General features: G+C 38.3%; 1 protein-coding gene across 1 annotated transcript in view; it reads left to right on the top strand.

The window, feature by feature from the left end:
• Nucleotides 1–19,540, top strand: part of fras1 (Fraser extracellular matrix complex subunit 1) — a 262,161-nt gene that overhangs the window by 64,413 nt on the left and 178,208 nt on the right. The window contains exons 3-7 of the mRNA XM_054610644.1: nucleotides 6,794–6,901; nucleotides 11,049–11,141; nucleotides 14,476–14,635; nucleotides 17,903–18,036; nucleotides 18,848–18,931. Of these exons, the coding sequence (XP_054466619.1) occupies nucleotides 6,794–6,901; nucleotides 11,049–11,141; nucleotides 14,476–14,635; nucleotides 17,903–18,036; nucleotides 18,848–18,931 (579 nt within the window). The remainder of the gene's footprint in view (nucleotides 1–6,793; nucleotides 6,902–11,048; nucleotides 11,142–14,475; nucleotides 14,636–17,902; nucleotides 18,037–18,847; nucleotides 18,932–19,540) is intronic.

The following is a 19,540-nucleotide window of genomic DNA, read 5'->3' as shown; positions in this document are numbered from 1 at the left end:
CAAATTGAGTTTGCATTTTTAATTCCTAAAAGGACACCCCAAAGGATACTTACATTAAGACAATTATTCTTTGTTTTACAAGTTTTCTGAAATGTTCTTTTTATATAAGGACAGAGGATGTCGCATGTGCACAGATTGTAAAGCCCTCTGAGGCAAATTTGTAATTTGTGATTCTGGGCTATACAAAATAAACTGAATTGAATTGAATTGAATATATGCAAATGAGGCATTATGTAATTTAGTGAATTTAGGAGAAATCTTTGGATGCAAATGCAAAAAGAAGTAGTATAAACATGTAAATGTATAAAGAAGACTTGCTATGGAAACAAAATAGACAAAATCTTAAAATTCACCAGCGAATGAAGCGTTACTTGTTTACATTAGAAATCAAGTGCATAATGGTCTTAAGTTTAGCATTCAAGGGGTCAAATTTAAGAGAACACAGTTGATAAATAGATGAAAATGAAAGAAAACATCAGTATGTTCCAGCTTCTAGTTGCACTGCTCAAATGATTAGTTCGATTAGTCCTCAATTAAACAATTTTATTTAACAAAAATACAAAATATCTGCAAGTTCAAGCGTCTTAAATGGGAGGATTATCTGCTTAAATCTCTTTCATGTCATCGTTAACTGAAATGATTTGGGTTTTGGATTGTTAGTCGCACAAACATAGCAAATTGAAAATGTCACCTTTGAATCTGGGGAATTTAAATGGATTTTGATTAGTTGATAATGGAATTTTAATTAGTTGCAGTCCTATCTTGTTTTTAATACCCCAAAGATTGTTCATATAACAACCAGTTCTCTTGTTTTTCCAAGTGCTGCTTTGCAAGGATTTTAATCTGCACAGCTTCTTCCTGCTCCTCACTGTAATGTCACGTTTGGATGGAGAAAGGAGCCTGAAAAAAGTTTATTATTAATCTAATATGTTGTGTACACTTTGGTAATCCCCTTATGAGATATTTACATATCCTTTAATATGACTTTAGATTGATTTATCCGTCTTAATTCCCTTTTCTATCCACATAATCTCCCAAGCCAAAGGCCCACAGAGCCAAACAGAGCTTCTACTGGGATATACTGTGTGAAAGTTATAGATCTATTTTTTTTCTTTATGAAATTGGAGACGTGTAGCGGCGCCGGCTGAGCTGGTTCTGTCCTAAATCACATCTGAGGCACATATCTTTCTCCGGGGGGAATGAAATAAGCCCTCAACTCCTTGGACGTTTAATCAACGAATCCCAGGTATGGGTCCCTGTAGGGGACAATCTCATTGGAGGGGGAGGAATTGTAACGACCACTCACGCTGCTGACTGCTGTACGGCTCCCCTGGCTCGGACTCGTCAGAGCAGGAGGTTTGGAGGGTCAGCTAATTGCGGGTCCAGGTTTGCTTTTCTGCCACGGCCACTTTAAGGTCCCTGTTTACAGCCGACCAGGGGTCAATCCCATTCCACCCCGGGTCCATTCAGGAGGCAAACACGACGAGGATTTGGAATTGAGTGCAACCTCCTCGAGACCTCGGCTAAATCGGACTCAGTCCAGTGAGAGCTGAAGTCAGCTACGCCGTTAGCTGCTCTGCTAATTTTACACAGCTCTATTAAGACCACAGAGCCATAACAGGAAACCTATTTATGAGGGCATACCTGCATGCACGCACACTTATTATTAACCCCGATGACCTCTTTACCCAATTTAAGTCAAAGCATTCCACATGTTACGCATAAAGATCTGGTTTTACAAACAGCAAATACACACATACAAGTTATTAATATCATCTTTTAGCAGCAGAAGGAGAGATGGAGTCAGTCTAAAGATATACTGCTGCTTCCGCACTTAAACCCGTAAACTGGATATAGACAGTACTATTTAAGAAATTTCCGTTGTTTAATTGCAACTCATGACCACAAGAGACATAAAAAAGGCTTCAAATAGATATAAAAATATATATAAACAGCTTTAAAGAGACAGAGACTCATGATTCTTTGCTACACAGGAACACAAAATTCCCACATAGAGACAAAAAAACTCTACTCAACTAAAACTAATCTTAGAATAGACTAAAACTAGAGACTCAAAGTGACAACAAAGAGACAAAAAAAAATACAGAGATGCAAAATGACCATAAAGAGACAAGAATAACAAGGAGAGACGAAAAACGACTACAAACAGACACTAAATGACCACAAGAAACATAAAAAGACTACAAAGAAATGCAAAACAGCTTTAAAGAAACAAAGAGAATAATTTCTCTTTGCTATAAAGGGACACAAAAATCCCACAAAGAGAAAAACTCGACTCATCTAAAACTTATCTCGGACTAGACTAAATCTAGAGATTCAAAGTGACAACAAAGAGACAATAAAACAACTACAAAGAGATGAAACATAACCATAAAGAGACAAGAATAACAAGGAGAGGCAAAGCAACTACAAAAAGGGGCAAAACATCCATGAACTGCGAAAAGACCAAATTAATTACAAAGTGATGACATGAAACCACTGAAAGATGAGTAACTTATATAAAGAAACATCTATAAAAACATGTATATCTCTATGTAGGAGAGGTGGTGAAAGGCGTGGACAGACACAGAGATTCACACTCACTCACGGATGCACATGATCGCATAATGTTCCTGGCGGAGATAATAATGAATGAGTCATTTGACACTCCCACGATTTTAACACAAACACAGATGTCTAAGGTTTGGGTTTCATTTATGTTACATATGGAGCTAAATTTAATTTTAGCTGTTGTTTAAAAGCAGTTTAGGACTAGTGATCTTTCTGATAAATTGTGAATTACTGTATATTGTGGTCGAAATGACAATTTAAACATTACATAAAAACCTTAACACTCAAGTCGGTTATAAGAGGCTCAAGTTGACACCTGTCTGTTGTTGATTATATAAGTCAAATGTTCTGAAAATTCATTATTTTAGAAGCGATTAGTTTTCTTAATCTGTGAAACATTGGATTGTCTCTGTACCAGATATGAAAAAGGATTTAGGAGCTTTTTTTGTGTAAAAAGGGTGTAATTCATTGAAAAATGTATTTTATCGTATTTATCAGTACTTTATATTCTCCTGTACTTTAATAACTTTTTCATTTGCTTTTACTTTTACTTTATTTTTGAACTTTCTGAACTCATTCTTTCTGCTTTTACTTACGTTGATGTTTGACAAAGTTTTACACTCTTGTCTAAAGAAAATAATTACTGAGTAGCCTGAAGTTCTTATGTTCTGGTCCAGTCAGAAGGATTTTCCATTTATAAGTTTGCTTTGAAATACTTTTCCCTCGTAGGGGCAAATCTGTTAGAGAGCTTTCAGATAAAGGGAAGATTGTCACCACTTTGGAAAGAATGGACTCAGAGTGTGAGATTGGTTGGCTTGCTGGCTCTGAGCTGAAATATTTATGGTCCGGATTTCACGCTGGCCCCTTTAACGGTGACCGAAGATAGTTTCTTAGGAAGTTCAGAAAAGGCCAGGGGCAAGTATCTCTGGCAATTTTTTCAAATGCAATCAGAGACGGAGAGGGATACTCGGTGTGACAAACTGATCTCACTTGGTCCTTGAAATGGCTCTTTGCAGTCAGAACAAATTACCTGAGAGGCAGTTCCACTTCCTGTAATAGTGGGAATGCACGGAGGCGGTGCATCTGTGAGCGTCTGTCGCAGTGAATCTGGTTTTGTATTGTATCTGGATTGCTTTTTCCTGTATTGGAGCATCATGTTTGCATATTTTAATAACTTCAAAGGCAAAAGGCAAAGTGAGAGAACTCGTAATGTGTTAAATGTTTGCGGGAGTACCTCAAGGAACCCTCCTAGATCCCCTCATTATTGCAGGATGCTGGGTAACTGTTAAAAGCTCCTTCTATTTTTAATAGTGAAGCCGTAAAAAACACATGGCTTCAGTATTTTTTATATATTTCATACTGTGCAAACATGAATTACACAATGTGTCGGAACAATTTTTTTTTATCATTGTCGATTAATCTGTTGCTTATTTTCTCAATCAAAATGAGTGGTTTGGTCTATAAAATGTCAAAAAATGGTAGATAGCTGTTTCTCAAAAGCCAAGATGACGTCTTCAAATGTCTTTTTTTGTCCAAAACTCAAAAGATATTCAGTTTATTGTGGTATCATAGGAAATAATCAGAAAACTTTGACTCTTGTTTCTTAAAAAAATCAAACTCATTTAGTTATAGTTGTCGGTAAAAAGTTGATTTATTTAGTTGACAACTTATCGATAATTAAAGTATTTTTCTGTGATGCCTAAAGGAGAAATTTTGAGGCAAAAGTCAAGGACAAAATGTGCATCTTCTGCATGACCTGTTTATGCATAAACTAGCTATGTTTTGCTTAACAGACCAGCTTTGTCAGTACACATCTCAGACTGTGAGTGTCTGCGTTGAATAGTTTCTGTCTCTGCAGTGCCGGTTTGACGATCACATTCTCGTTATACTTCTGAAGGTCGCTTCTCCTCCTCCTCCTCCTCTTCCTCCCTGAGCTGCAACATTAATGTTGCTAGCAGAGATTTGCCCATGACACGATTGCCCTTATACATAAAACACATTACACATCTGGCCACAGCTGTGCAGAGCTGAACCAACACTAGACTCGCATTCAAACACACGTACACATAAATAGCTCAAACCACATTACAGAGAACATACCAGCTCACATCTTCTCCCCAGGAGTGCCTCTTCCACTCAGCAGGCTGCTCTGCCAAATTAAATTTTCATTCTGTGTTCTCCTTTCTGTCTTTCAACATGACCCATAGCTACTCCCACATTTCACTGCATGCCTACTTTACCTAAATTCAATTACCAAGAGGAGTTGTTGTAAAAATAAAAGTTTGGCCCTCATTATTCATAGACATTTAAAGTGATAGTCCAGCACTAGTTCAGATATTGTAGAAACATTTAAGGATAATTGCAGTTTACAAAAAACTTCCCTCCTAAATCACCTTATAGATATTAAAGACAGTCACAACCTTAAGTGACCCTGGAAATAGTTTGAAATTCCTCTCATTCAAGTTCCTGAAGCTCTATCAAGTCTTGATTGTAAAAGGTCTGCTGGTTCTGAGTCTTATTGTCTAAAAACATTTGTCATTTGTACTTTAAAATGTGTAGATGCCTCCGTCCACGATAATTTAGGCCATATTTCCAGACTGTCCATCACATCTAAAGTATTTTAATCCCTTTAAACGAACAGCCAAAATACTTTTTGTCTGGTTATAATATTATAAATAGAGAAACTATAGGTGTGTTTCTTATGAGCGTCATAGAAGGTGTTACCACATGTTTTTAAATATTTTACAAAACATCTGTAAAATAAGGGAAACTGTATTTTGGTATGGAAAAAGATGGAATAATCTCATTGGTCTTTAAGTGTTGCAGGCTGAATATAAATCTGATGTGGTAAAAACACTTGCGTTGTGGTGTGGTTATAGCATATTTCACACTGTTTTGATGGCATATATTTATGTTTGTAGACAAATGAGACAGTCCTGGTGAAAACATTTAGTCTTTTTTGATATTACCACTATCGTCGCCAATGTCAAACATGTTTAAATTCTGCATATGGGACTTTAAGGTGGATGTTTTTTGCAGTGCAATAATATAATGCACATAAAGTCTATGGTGCAGACTATGGGCATGCACGCTCTGTTGCAAAATTGTAATTTGTTCCCATTAGTACCAGGGCTTTCCTGACTGAATTATATTAAACGTTTCCTTTCTACATACAGGAATAGTAAATTGCACACAGCCAGTTCACCTGAACACATCCGGCCACGTCCTCTGGTGTCAGCACAGTATATGGAACTATTAGAGGTCTGGTGGTTTGCTAAAGTTTCCTGTCCATTAAGATGTCTGCTTTAGTTACCATCTCACATGGAGCAAAAGTCTCAAAGTGTCCACTCCATAAGAATAGCTGCCTGTGGATATTCCCGTCATGAGGGGGTAATTAATCATCCAGCTGAATTGGATTTATGGACTGTAAGATGATATATCTGAGCATATGCAGGCTGGAGTATTGATTTAATTTTGGCTTTAAGCTAGCCATAAGACATTGTCAGCTCCATGTTATGAGCTGTTGACAAATAGCCGGCATGCTAAAGGACCCAGCCAACATGGCAGAAGTGGTCTCCAGTCTTTATGCATTTTATATTTCATCTCTTTGTGTAGTTGACCATGATGTTCAAGGCTTATAATCAACACTCAAGGAGGTTCACTCCACCTGCAGCAGAAAATCCATCAGCGTTACACAGCTTCAAGTATAGAAGATGATAAGAATTCAAAGTGTGGAATGATTTTCTCATGGTGGTGTTCACATTTTGTAAGCTAGAGCAGTGAAACCATACTCTGTTATTATGGACCTCACATACTGTAACTTGCAATACAAACTGCTGCAATGCATTGGAAGCAGTTCAGAATCGCCTGAAAATGATACTGAATAATATAAATCCATTGTTTTATGTGTCTGTTATTTATCTTTATCACCAACGGGAGAGAAATGAACTTTGGAAAGTTACAATAGAGGCTGTAAATCAAGCAACTAGTTGCTCAACGCAAGTGAGATGTTTTATCAGTCGCATTAATATGCACAATGGGGTTTATATGTTTATTTTCATTTCCCCCAGATGTCAACATTAACATGACATGTGGGTGTGATAGGATATGATAATGGGGCATGAGGGAGTGATTTTATTTGTATTTTCTTATTTTTTTTGCAGTGATGAATCAAGTTTGCCTTCAGTAGTGTTTCATGTTTTCTTTTGTTTTGTCTCGACAGAACAACACATCATGGAGGCCTCAGTCGTGTCAGGAGTGTACCTGCTACAGCGACGTGGCCATCTGCAGGCCCACCCACTGCCCCAACCCACAGTGTGACTTCCAGAGGGTGATCCATTTTACATTTTTAACAATTAAATTATAAATAATTAAACAAGGCTAAACAGTGGAAGAATAATACACATTTAATGCACTAATGAGTGGGCTATTTAAGACAGCAGGACAGTTTATGGGTTGAGTCACACATAATAAAAAGTGTTAATGGTAATTAAGGAACACCAGTGAAGCTCATTAATTTAATTATATAACGTTAGTCAGAGTAGCTCAATGGAGCTCAGAGGAATAATATATATCAGTCAAAGGTCCACAGCTCTTTGTTTTAGCTACTACCTTAATGCTAAACGTCATTTGACTAATAACTTAGCAAACATTATAAAATAAGCTTCCACCCTTTAAGGTCGAAGTTCAATATTTAATTTTGACTATGAATATATCAATAAATGAGTCTGGTATGGCTAGTTTAAGCTTAAATGTTAGTAACTGTCAGTTAGGCCGCTAAGCTAACGTTAATTAACAAAGTTAGCGCAGGTAGTTAACGTTAACTTGTATGGACTCTATGTATTTAGCTAGTAAAAGAACATTGGTTTAATTTTGGGGGTAGTTTCAGAATAAGCAATTCAAAGATTTAGCATTAGTTATTTAGCCAGGCTTAAACTACAAATATTGTTACTGCTAGTGCAGATAATTAATCTTAAAATGTCAGTTAGGCCGCTAAGCTAACGTTAACTAACATAGTTAGCTCAGGTAGCTAACGTTAACTTGAATAGACTCTATGTATTTAGCTAGTAAAAGAATATTGGTTTAATTTTGGGGGTAGTTTCAGAATAAGCAATTCAAAGATTTAGCATTAGTTATTTAGCCAGGCTTAAACTACAAATATTGCAAAATGAATCTTAAAATGTCAGTTAGGCAGCTAAGCTAATGTTAATTAACATAGTTAGCTCAGGTAGCTAACGTTAACTTGAATAGACTCTATGTATTTAGCTAGTAAAAGAATATTGGTTTAATTTTGGGGGTAGTTTCAGAATAAGCAATTCCAATATTTAGCATTAGTTATTTAACCAGGCTTAAACTACAAATATTGTTACTTTAGCAACTTAAGCAATTTAAAGTTTTAGCCTCTTTATCCAGGCTACCTTTAAGTATTGTTACCAAATTGCTCATTTCCGCTAAGTAAAGTTAACTAACTTACGTAAGCCAACGTAGTTTGAGTAATGTTGGTCTATATTTATTCAGTAAGTAAAACAATATTAGGTTTAATTAATAGAAAATATTTTTTGGGGGGCAGGTGGTTTAGCTAACCAGGTTCTAATTGAATATTTTACTCGATTGCTAGTGCAGCAGATAACTTAACTGGGAACTAGATAACGTTAGCCAGTGTAGTTTGAGTAGCCTTTATCTTAGGCAAATTTCAATTAGAGCTGCCACACAAACAAACAGAAAGATAATTGACAGCATTGTCTCTTTATTCAATAAGATTGGACAAATGTGTAAATGTTTTTGAAAGTATTTGAAATTGGACAAAAAAGAGTGGGCGCATATGGGGATAAAGTTCACATACAATTATGAAAATGCAGACCCACTGTCGATGACATTTAGAAGTTATGAAGTATATTAATTTAGCTACAGAATGTAAAATATATTTTATTAGCCACGAGACAGCAACAAGAATCGGTTCCAGACTCGAACACTAAGCGAATGACCTGAATAGCTTTAAATATTCAAGATTCTTTTATTTGTGATTTTAACTGCCTCATTAAAGTTTTACCTTGAGGTGCAGATCTACTTTCAAGGCTCATTTAATCACTTGTCTTTGTGAGTTGCCCTGAAATGACACCTTGCACCTTCTAATTTGCCACAATAACAACAGTTCAGCGACTGTTGGTTTCAGCTCTTTTTCGCCTCATTTGAATTCACAGGGACACATTTTTACAAAGCTCTTTTTTCACTGCATCCATCCGGCTGTTTCTCCCTGTGCTTCTTCTTAAATGCAATTTAAACCTCAAAGCCTGCGGTGACGGCATCAAATCCAATCCCAACCCTGAGCTAAGGCAACAATCAATGTCTAATGAATTCCACTCTGCTGGCTCGCGATTCAACATTGATTAAAAATAAGTCATCATGCTCACCAAGCCGTGTGCTCCCTACATTTAAAAAGCTCTTAAAATGTGACTCTCTCACCTACGCTGTGATAAAAAATACTATTAAGGTTTTTATCATCTTTCTGTCTCTGATTATAGGGCTTTCTTTTGAAATCCACTGTCATTATCTAAAGCTTAAATCTCCTTTTATTCTCCACCTTATTAACTTTTATGAAATCCATCCCTAAATTTTACACGATTATTTGAAAATGTCTGTAGTGTTCTACATTCTGGGATATTCATCCACCACAGATAAAGGACGGCTCATTTATGTGTTTTTGTCGATCAAAACAGCATTTTTTTGTGTGTTCTTCCACCAAAAGATTTAAATTCAGATTATTGCCAATGATTTATTTCATTAATTGTCAAATATCAGAAAGTCGCCCAGTGAATAATGTCCAACACAACTCCCCAGAACCCAAAGAGTCATCCTTAAATTGTTTTTGTTTGACCAACAGTCACAAATCATATATTTGACAATACAAGCAGCCAAACCTCAAATTTGAGAAGCTGGAACCTCCAATTCCAGTTTATTGCATGATTTTTCTTTTGATTAACTAATCCATCAATGGATTTATTGTTGCAGCTCTAATTCAGATGATTTCTTTCACATTTTGTTGCATAAAAAAACAATGTTAATGCCTCTGCATGTTCTCTATTCGTTGTTGAAATCATTAGTACTGATTCTGTTTCAATTTCACAGTTTAATTTAAAAAAGGTAATTTGTAATCTACGCTATGTACCACTTACTAATAAAGGTACAATAATGGCTTAAATAACAAGATAAATAAAATCATAGTTCATAATTTTATTGCTTGTTCAAAACCAAACTGCAAAACTCCATTTAATGAACAAATAATCTTCAACTTTATATTCCTAACTCAGTTTGATATGATGCGATACATCACCTTCAAAGTCCACTACGATGTTATGTTTGGGTTTATATTAGTTTATAATGAGACATGAAAGTGGTTCTATAACTCTCATATTCACTGACCACTCTTCACCCAACATGGCTGTTTATTTTCCTGCAAAAAGCAACTGCAAGAGTAGAAAACCTTGAATCCTACTAATCTGAGAATGCAGCGGTCCAGTGATTAATAAAACCTCCCTGAACCTGAACCATCTCTCTTAATTTTGCAGCAATACAATCTGAAATAAGATCAAATTCTTGTTCTACTGTCGTATTTTGGTAATTAAATTTGAGGCAGCAGACAGAAAAAAGAGAAAAAAGGCCAGGACCATAAGATGAAAAGTTCAGAAAAACAGAGACACGAGAACAACAGCTTAAATGTAGGAACACATTTAGGTTTTAGTGTTTCATTTATTAGCACAAAGTGGCTGTTGTGATGGATGAATTTTACCAGATGCTGTCAATTGGTGGTCTTGTATTTATCTTAAAATTGTATGTGCATGTAGTTGATCGATGGAGCTGAAAGTACACTACAAACCCTCGCTTTGGCAAAATGCTACCTCTGCACAGCTCTCATCTATTCTGTTTCCCACATTTAATATTCAGAAATTCTTTAGCCATTCTTCCGCCAAATGCAATTTGTCTCCTGCTGCAGATTCATTGTACCTCTATTCAGTTTCGTTCTCTATTTCAATTGACACAAGACATTCTCTGAAGCTCTTTGCGGGTTGTTATCACTCACCTTACACAAATCATACCCCTCCCTCTACTGCCTTTTTCCATTCTATACAATTTGTATTCACAAGTAAATTACACCTTAACTACTCTCGCGCACATTCTCATTTTCTTGTTTCCACAAATTCGGCCTCAATCAGAGCGTGGATAAAAGACTTTGTGTTGAATCTATATTTAAATAATGTAACACCTCTGTATTCTACACACTGAACACATCTGATAGAGTCCTCATATTGTCATTATTCTCAGTCCCGCTGTTCAAGGAAATGGACGGACTGTGGTCGACGAAATTTGTATTCCTGCTGCTTAAAGGGACCCGCATCCATTTGCTCTGGGGAATTTTGTGTATTCTGGTAGTGCTTTGGTGTGTGTATGTGTGTATTCATGTATGTGTGTCTTTTCTAAAGGGTGAGCGTTTGAGGATCCCTGCCAACAAGTGCTGTCCAGAGTGCATCTCCTCGTCCCAGGGCTCCTGCCAGTACGAAGGAGTCCAATATGCAGTAAGTGAAAGTTACTCTTCCTCTGTTTCTATGATCATCCAACCATTCTACAAAACACTAACATACACACACATAAAGATGCAGCTTCTATAGATTGATTTCAGTTCCAATCAGGTGTCAACCTCTGGTTCTGAAATGTGAAACCAATGCTGAAGTGTCTTAAAGCTGCATTCTCTCTCCTGACCACCAGGGGGCGACTCCTCTGGTTGTATAGAAGTCTATGAGAAAATGACTCTACTTCTCTCTTGATTTATTCCCTCAGTAAACATTGTAAACATGAGTTTATGGTCTCAATCTCTAGTTTCAAGTCTTCTTCAATACAGCATGATGTTCATTTAGTAAATGATGCTCCATTTAGAGTCAAACAGACCATAAAGCAGGGGATGCTTTAGGGCGGGGCTACCTTGATTGACAGGTCTCTAGCATGGTGTTGTCCAGTTTAGGAGTTGTCCGTGTTTTCATCTTATAACGTCAACCCTTTCACACAGTTTTTTCAGTTCAGGAAAGTTAATTGTAGCCCCTTGGCAAAAAAGTCGGGTAAAATCAGATCATATGAAAATGACTTAAAAAGGATTTAATGATTCAATGCAGATGTCAAGCTCTTTCTGTTGCTCTGCTGTTGAACGAAGAGGAAGGGAAAATGATATAATTTGACATCGACAACCGTAGAGACCCCGCTACTGGTGCTGAACAGTTTATCTTTTATGAGCGTTTAAAAAATGCAAGAAAAAGGAGTGCGCGCCATGCTCGCTGTAACAAAGGAAAACAATGTTTTTTACGGCCGCCGCATTTCTAGCACCGTGTCTCGGCGTGATCGGGGCCCTAGGAGCAAAACCTGATCATCTATCATCAATGTTGGACGTCACTAATGCTCTGGTGTCTGAGGAGGGAGAAGATCCTTGCTGTCATGGTATAGAAGCTGGTGGAAAGACTGAAACCAGAAGAATGGAAGCTGTTATAGAACAAGATTAATGCCTTTGCTTTTTGAATGACACTTTTAATTATCACAAAATGTATGTGGTGTTTTTCTATTGTATCAAAGGTGATAAAAGTTATAAATCACAAGGCATTCATTTGCTCAACTGTGGTCATTGCTGAAAAACTGGTTTCAGGTTCCCACCCTTTTCCCCCCGCCTCCCTTTCACTAAAGAAACAATCACTGTGTTGTTCATCTTCCATCAACTGGCTTAACGAGCTGGACTTTTGGCAGCCATTTTGGACAGTACAACGTCCTGGAGGGGGGACAAAAACAAAGGACGGGTTCGGAGAGTCCACTGGCGTCCCTTTTTCTCTGGTGAAGTGGGAACTTTACACAGATCTGAAGGGAGATTGGAGAGGAGTCATGGCCTTTTGAGGGCTTTACTGCATCTTCACAGAAGAACAGTAACAACTGTTGGAAACTGTCACTACTGCTTTTCCAGGAGCTTCTTTCTTTTTGCAGACAACCCACAACACAAAGGATTCTTTGTGGTGGTTGATGCCTTTATAGCATGTTCAACTGAGGTTTTTTTGGACGACTTGAAGATATATTGGTTGAATCCTCTAGTAGCCAATATACAGACATTTTACATCTCGCAGTGTTTGATTGTAACACCAAACTGTTACGGTTAAAGCTGCAGAATCAGCACCATGGACAGCGGTCGTGACCAAAACGTTTTATTAAGCATTTGAATATTTCTTTCTTTCAATATTTAAATTAATAATTTCCATATTGGCTCCGAGCCAAAACCGTAAATGGCTTTTACTTGTTCTCCTCAGAAATCTATTCTTTCTAAGATGAAAAGGCATTTAGATCAATTCTCCATTAAAACTCATACTAATGATTTATGTCATGCTGGCTAAAGAAGGTTTTTATGGCACAGCCTGACACCTCATAAAAACGGGTAAAGACAGATTCCTCACCTCTCTCATTTTGTCTGCAGGCGACGTCGACATGCTGGTATCTCGTTTAGAGCCAAAAAACCCCAACTGCACTCAAAAATCCATGAATGGATGCACTCCACTATAAATACTACTCTAATTAATACCCCCGAGATGGTGGTGCAAGGGCCGATTCCATCAATCCGCTTCTGTCAATCACAGCGTCTAAAACATCCTCATTTTTTATATAAACTGATGTTGGCCTGAGGCATTTGTCTCAACACTAGTATTTACACGTTTGAAAACAAATTATGACGAGAAATTGAGGATTGAATAACGTCTAAACCTGTCTTAAACTGGGCATACTGCTTAGCTGAGAAAAAATACATGCAAACTGAAATTATAGTGACTGTTTACATGCACTTGTTTTTGTCCTTATTCTGAAAAAGACAATATTCTTAATAAGCTGTTTACACTAATGAAAATGAATATTCCAATAATATTTAATTAATAGTTTACATGCAGCCGTGCATATTCTGATTAGCGTAAAACGACCCTGTGCAGCATCCTCATCATCGTCTTCTTTGGTTGACTGGCGATGCACTTCATCACGTGAAAATATAGAAAAGTAGGAACCGCTAGTGCAATATTGCTTTTTTGCCTTCTAAATTTTCAACGTTTTCCACCGGTGTTGGACTTGTTGGACCGTGTGAACTCATCCTCCCTCTTTCATTCCTTTAAACACCTTCTTTAAAAATTTGGCGTTGTGATATTTGAGCATATCCAAAAAACCTGTTGATATCCAAGTCCTTCATAATGTTTAAAAGTACTTGTGTATCTCCTTCTTTTCTTCGGGACATGCATCTCTACTCACGCTTTTCAAACTGTTGGCCAGTTGGTTTGTGTTCAACACACAGAGCTGCTCGTAAACAGGAAAGAGGCCGTTTGTCGCAAAATGCCGTAAATCCCATATTAAGACGCACATTCTGAATGCGCTGTGTACACGTCCTAAAAATGCTGCTAAAACCAGAATAACATCAACATATCCCACAAGTTCTAATGGGAAAATGCTCCATTCAGAATAAGGCCTAACTTAGAATATCCAAACGGAATTTGATGTTTACATGAATCATATCAAATTCTAAATATTGTCATATTGGGAATAATAGTGGTATATTGCATGTAAACGTAGTCTCTGTCAGGTCTCAAATATTAAGGTAATGTCCAATCCTTATCCACATTCACATACACCCTCTTGTATTTGTTCTATTTTTCCCTCTTCCCATGGAGTTGGAGACATCTTCTCCTCTACCTCCCCCTCCTCGTCTGTCACTCAGACTTAGTCTTACAAAGTCCTCCGGTCCACAGAGAGTGAAGCAGCTATCCTCATCCCACTGTCTCTCTCTCTCTGCTTCTTCCTCTCTTTGTTTGTGTTCCAGAGTGTAACTGTCAGTTTCCCTGGTTTTCCCTACAGCACGACAGCCAGTGGAGTCCTTCGGCCTGTTCGGTGTGCGTCTGCTCCGGAGGGAGTGTATCCTGCAGCGCTCTGCCCTGCCCCCCCCTCAGCTGTCCTGGAGACCAGAGCCCGTTCGTCCCGGCCGGGGAGTGCTGCCCCAAGTGTGGCCGCAATGGAGGTGAGGGGGCGACCCATATGCACGTATAGATTTCAGATGTTTCTTATGGATTTCTTCTAAATGATCATATGTGTTTTTCATGTCTATTAGCTTCACATTCCTGTTTGCAAATAGTCATGAAGATATGAAAATGAACCCAAGATAGTCAATTTGTAAAATTGAGGTTACGGTGTTGTTGAATTTGAATGCAGTTGAGACTCTAGGTTGTTTTGAAAAGCTCTATGTTATTGGAGTCTCAGGCATGCAAGCTTTGAGAGTTGCAGAAATCTTTAGGGAAACAACATTAAAACACACACTCATCTTCACAACAGCCGGCTTTTCTGTCCCTCAACAGCATTTGTTTGTCAATCTGACAATCCACCTGCTTTCATGCAGACTGGTGCTCTGTTAATTACATCAATCCCGTTGCACCCTCTTATTTTGAAATGATTTAATGGCAGCCAACAGGAGACCGTTTATCTAAATGAACCAACTCCACAATATTTGCATGACAGTTGTGGATGGAAAACGCACATTAATTAGCATTTTTAATTTTTGGTTCGAATGTATATTACATTTGGATGGAAACCAGGCTGTATTGTGTGAATGCAGGGAGTTCCAGCTGCTAACTCAGACGTCTACAAAGGCACATTAGGGTTGTTTCGAGGTAAAAATGAATAAATCACGGAGCTGGGGAAGGGGGGAATATTCAGAAAGAAACATTACAATAAAAACAATGGGTGAGAAAACATTACTGAGATTTAAGACATACATTTTGCAGGTGCCTGAATTTTTTGTTGCTCAGTCCTGAAAGATTCATACACTATTTTTTTTTAATTTCAATTCTATTTTTTGTGTTTTTTTATTTACTATAATTCTGACATCGGAATGCATTGTACTTAATCTTCATATTGGACCTGTATATTCAATTTATGTCAATAGGTTAGCAGATAAATCCTTAAAATAGCTGTTTCCGCTGAGCAAGCCAAGGGTCATGAAAGATATATATCAAAGTTCTCTTTCATGTTTTTTCTGTCAAACACTGCAGTGTTTAACGCTGGCCTCTGTGGTGTCAAATATCTCATCGTTTGAGAATAGCCTTGTTTTTTTCTCCAAATAGTGCCTCCTTTTCCAGCTCCGTTATTATATTTTATATTATTTCTTTACTTACAATTGCCTTGGTGTGTTTGCAACAGAATTGTCATCCTATGACACTACCAAAAGCCCAAATGGTTGAATGTACTTATTACTTAATGTACTTATGTCTTTTTGGATAAAAGCATCAGCTAAATAATTATAACTTATTGTAAATGTTCACTTTAATGGATTACCTTTTCGTTTCAAGTCTCTTGAAATGATTTTAGTGAGATTGGTCGTTGCTGTAAAATCTTCTCCACTCACATAAAACTTCAAACTCAAAAAAAAGTCATACTATTTGTCGATGATGTCCTGCTTTCACCATCAAATGAACAACGACAGACATTTAGACTGGGAGACACAGCAGCTTCACTCTGTTACACTCTAGTGTCTTTCTCAAGGGCAGCTCTAATGTAGCTGGAGTTTCCACATGCTACGTGGTTACTGAGGCTCTCAGTTCAGGTTCTTTTTACCGCAAATTGGTTTTTACTAATAATCCTCTTTTGACCGTTTTTATCAAACGACATCCAGTGTTTTTTTTTATCTTCTTTTTTTTTAGTCTGAGGCTTTCAACCAGAGCATTGGTGCAGTGCGTGGGACTAAATTATGTTTTTCTTTGTGTTATTATATATTATTATCCAGGAGAATACATGTGATTTATCATTTTTCTGCTTCAAACAAACTTTATTTCATTCAGTCCCAGAGATTTTATTCTCCAAAGATGTGAATAAGATGCATCCATCCACACAAAACTGCAATATAAATGTAAATGTTTACAATGCAAATCTAAAAGGAAGACCTCACCCACAAAATGACTATCTGTTTATCAGTTACTCACCTCGTGTGGCTTTGAATTCATGATGAAAGCTCTGTTTTTCTCTCAAGCCTCCACGGTGAACAGAGAAATGTATGTAAATGGGGGACCGCGTTTAAAAAACAGCAAAATGATATCAAAACACTCGCACTACTCAAGCTGTGTAATCTAAAACTTGTATGCTCATTACGTCACAAACGCATGAATCTTCACTAAAACCTTACTATTCAAAACACTCAGGACTCGTCCAGACTTGCACAGACTGCATAAATGTGATGATCTTAGTGTTTTCTATTTGCCATAGATAAAGTGGAGTATTGCTCTCACATAGCAGATACAGCTGATAACGCCCTCCCGACAGACAGCGTAGTCGTAGAAGCGTAGCGTCCATCCTCTTGATCCCCATCAAGAAAACCCTGTTAGCTCTTTTAGCACCTTTGCCGTAGCTTGCACTGTTAACTTAGAGCCACCAGCTCGCCGTTGACATGTTGAGAGCCATTAAGAGGCAATCGAAATCGCTCCCAATCCCTAATCTTGCACCTTTGAATAGTTGGATTTTAGAAAAGATGCACGTGTTTGGGAAGTAAATGGATAAATGAGACTTAGATTATACAGCACGAGTTGTGTGAAAGTTTTCCCCAAGAATTCAAGGCAACATTTTGTCAGTCATTGACGTACAAATGGTCATTTTGTGGGTGAAGTATTCCCTTAATAAAGGACAATAAATACTCTTCATGCAGTGGGGTTATTTCGCTGTGTACGGGTTTGAATGTTACTAAATATGATTGGAAACTTGGGACTCCACATCACACTAAAAGTTAAATCATCTGTAGTGTGATTTTCCAAATTACACCCATTTCCTGTTTAATTTAACAATTTCTTTAATGAGACAAACCCTTGACATTCTAAATACCCTTTCTTTTTTCATTTACTCTGAACTTCTAACATGAAGATTGGTCTCCAGTGGAAGTATTTAGCATTTTCTGCTCTGGTCAGAGTTCGCTCTTGGTATCCGTTAATGAATTGAGAGTGTGTGTGTGGCGTCTCGTCTTCTATCAGACTGATTGTTGTTGTGACAGACACGGGGCTTTTAGAGTGCGCCGAGCCGAGCTGTTTCCGACTCTAATGGCGTCTCCGAGCTGCGATGATGCGTCCCAACGGTTAGCAGCTAATTAGAGGCTTCCTCTCCCCTCTCACTGTAAATCACTGAGTTTGAGGGCAAACAGTTCTCCGACAGTCAGCTCATTACCTGACGCTCATTTTCTCTGTTTACTCATTCTGTGTTTATCTGTGTGTGTCTGTGTGTGTGTGTGTTTGTTTGTTTGTGTGTGTGTCAGGGTCTTGCTCCTGGCAGGGGACGCCGTACAGAGACGGTGAAGAGTGGGCGCCGAGCCTCTGCTCCAGATGTTCCTGCAGCGACGGGGAAGTCCAGTGTTCGGTGGCGGAGTGTCAGCAAGTCGCCTGCAAACCGGTGAGTTCCTGGATACAACACACACACATTTATTATCATCTTAATGGCTCTGTGTCTGTTTTATTCAATACACAATTGATTATCTATCTCATATGTATACGACTATTCTTATAATTGGAATTGGAAGAAATCTAAATAGAAGTACAAGACAGAAAAGACCTTGATTTGTATTCCACTGCATGACTCATGGGTGGGTTTATTGCTGAATAGCTTGACGCAATATATAAAAAATACAGACCCTCATCACTAAATAAGTGTACATTAGTATAAATGCTTGGAGGGTCAGCGTGTTAGCCTAGCTTAGCACAAAGACTGAAAGCAAGTGCAAACTGCTAGCCACAAAAGTATGCATCAACTCCAAAGCTGTGTCACTTACATTCATATATGTTTTTACATCTTGAGAGTTTGAGAACATAAAATTGCGTCACCCAGCTTATGTTGGTCAAGAAAACGCTCCGATAAGTACTTTTATGCTTCTTAAAAAACATAATATTATTACTTTTTTGGCAACTTTCCTTCTCCACACTCGTTGAATAAACAAGATGTTATATGTAAGTCTGCGTTGCACACAAGCCGAACACCTCACCTGGATAGAACAGATGCTGATTTCATGTTACTCTTAGATTGCATTTGTCAAAACGTCAGGCAGAAGAAGAAAGTGTTTTATTATCGTAGCCCATCTGTGTGTCTCACGCTGCCACACACACACACACACACACACACACACACACACTGACACACACACACACACACACACACACACACACACACACACACACACACTGACACATGTTTTTTCCTCGTCCTTCAGAATGAGAACCTGGTGATCCAGCCGGGCCGCTGCTGTCCTCAGTGTGTGTCCAACCCCTGTCTGTCTGCTGGTCAACAGCACCAGGTAGGTAACCTCACCTGTGTGTGTGTGTGTGTGTGTGTGTGTGTGTGTGTGTGTGTGTGTGTGTGTGTGTGTGTGTGTGTGTGTGTGTGTGTTGGAGGCAGCAGCTCATCCATCTGTACTTAAGTGTTTGTGTTTCTTTCTCCATCTATTAGAATATTGTGATGACAGGGAGACTTTGTGTGTGTGTGTGTGTGTGTGTGTGTGTGTGTGTGTGTGTGTGTGTGTGTGTGTGTCTTTTGATATTGAGATGAAAGCAGTCCAAGCTTTTTCTCTCCTCCCCTTCATCTCTCTTCTCCTTTTTCCTCCTCCTCCGCATCTCTTCCCCTCCCCTCTCCTTTCCTCCTCCCCTAACCTCTCCCCCACCACTCCTCGCCTCTCTTCTCCTTTACCTCCTCTCCTTTTCTTTGTCACCTCTCCTCTTTTCCCCTCTCTTCTGCTCCTCATTTTAAACCTCCTCCACCTCTCCTTTCCTCCATTCTCCTCTCCTCTCTCCCTACTCAGCCTCTCCTCTCCACCTCATCCACCTCTCATCTCCTCCCTTCTCCTGTCCTCCTTCTTCACCTGTCTTCTATTCATCCTCCACCTCTCCTCTCCTAACTTCTCCTCTCT

This window comes from Anoplopoma fimbria, chromosome 13 (assembly GCF_027596085.1).
Source record: "Anoplopoma fimbria isolate UVic2021 breed Golden Eagle Sablefish chromosome 13, Afim_UVic_2022, whole genome shotgun sequence".
Lineage (NCBI taxonomy): Eukaryota > Metazoa > Chordata > Actinopteri > Perciformes > Anoplopomatidae > Anoplopoma > Anoplopoma fimbria.
The sequence above is the reverse complement of the archived record's forward strand: the minus strand, read 5'-3'. Positions and strand labels throughout refer to the sequence as shown.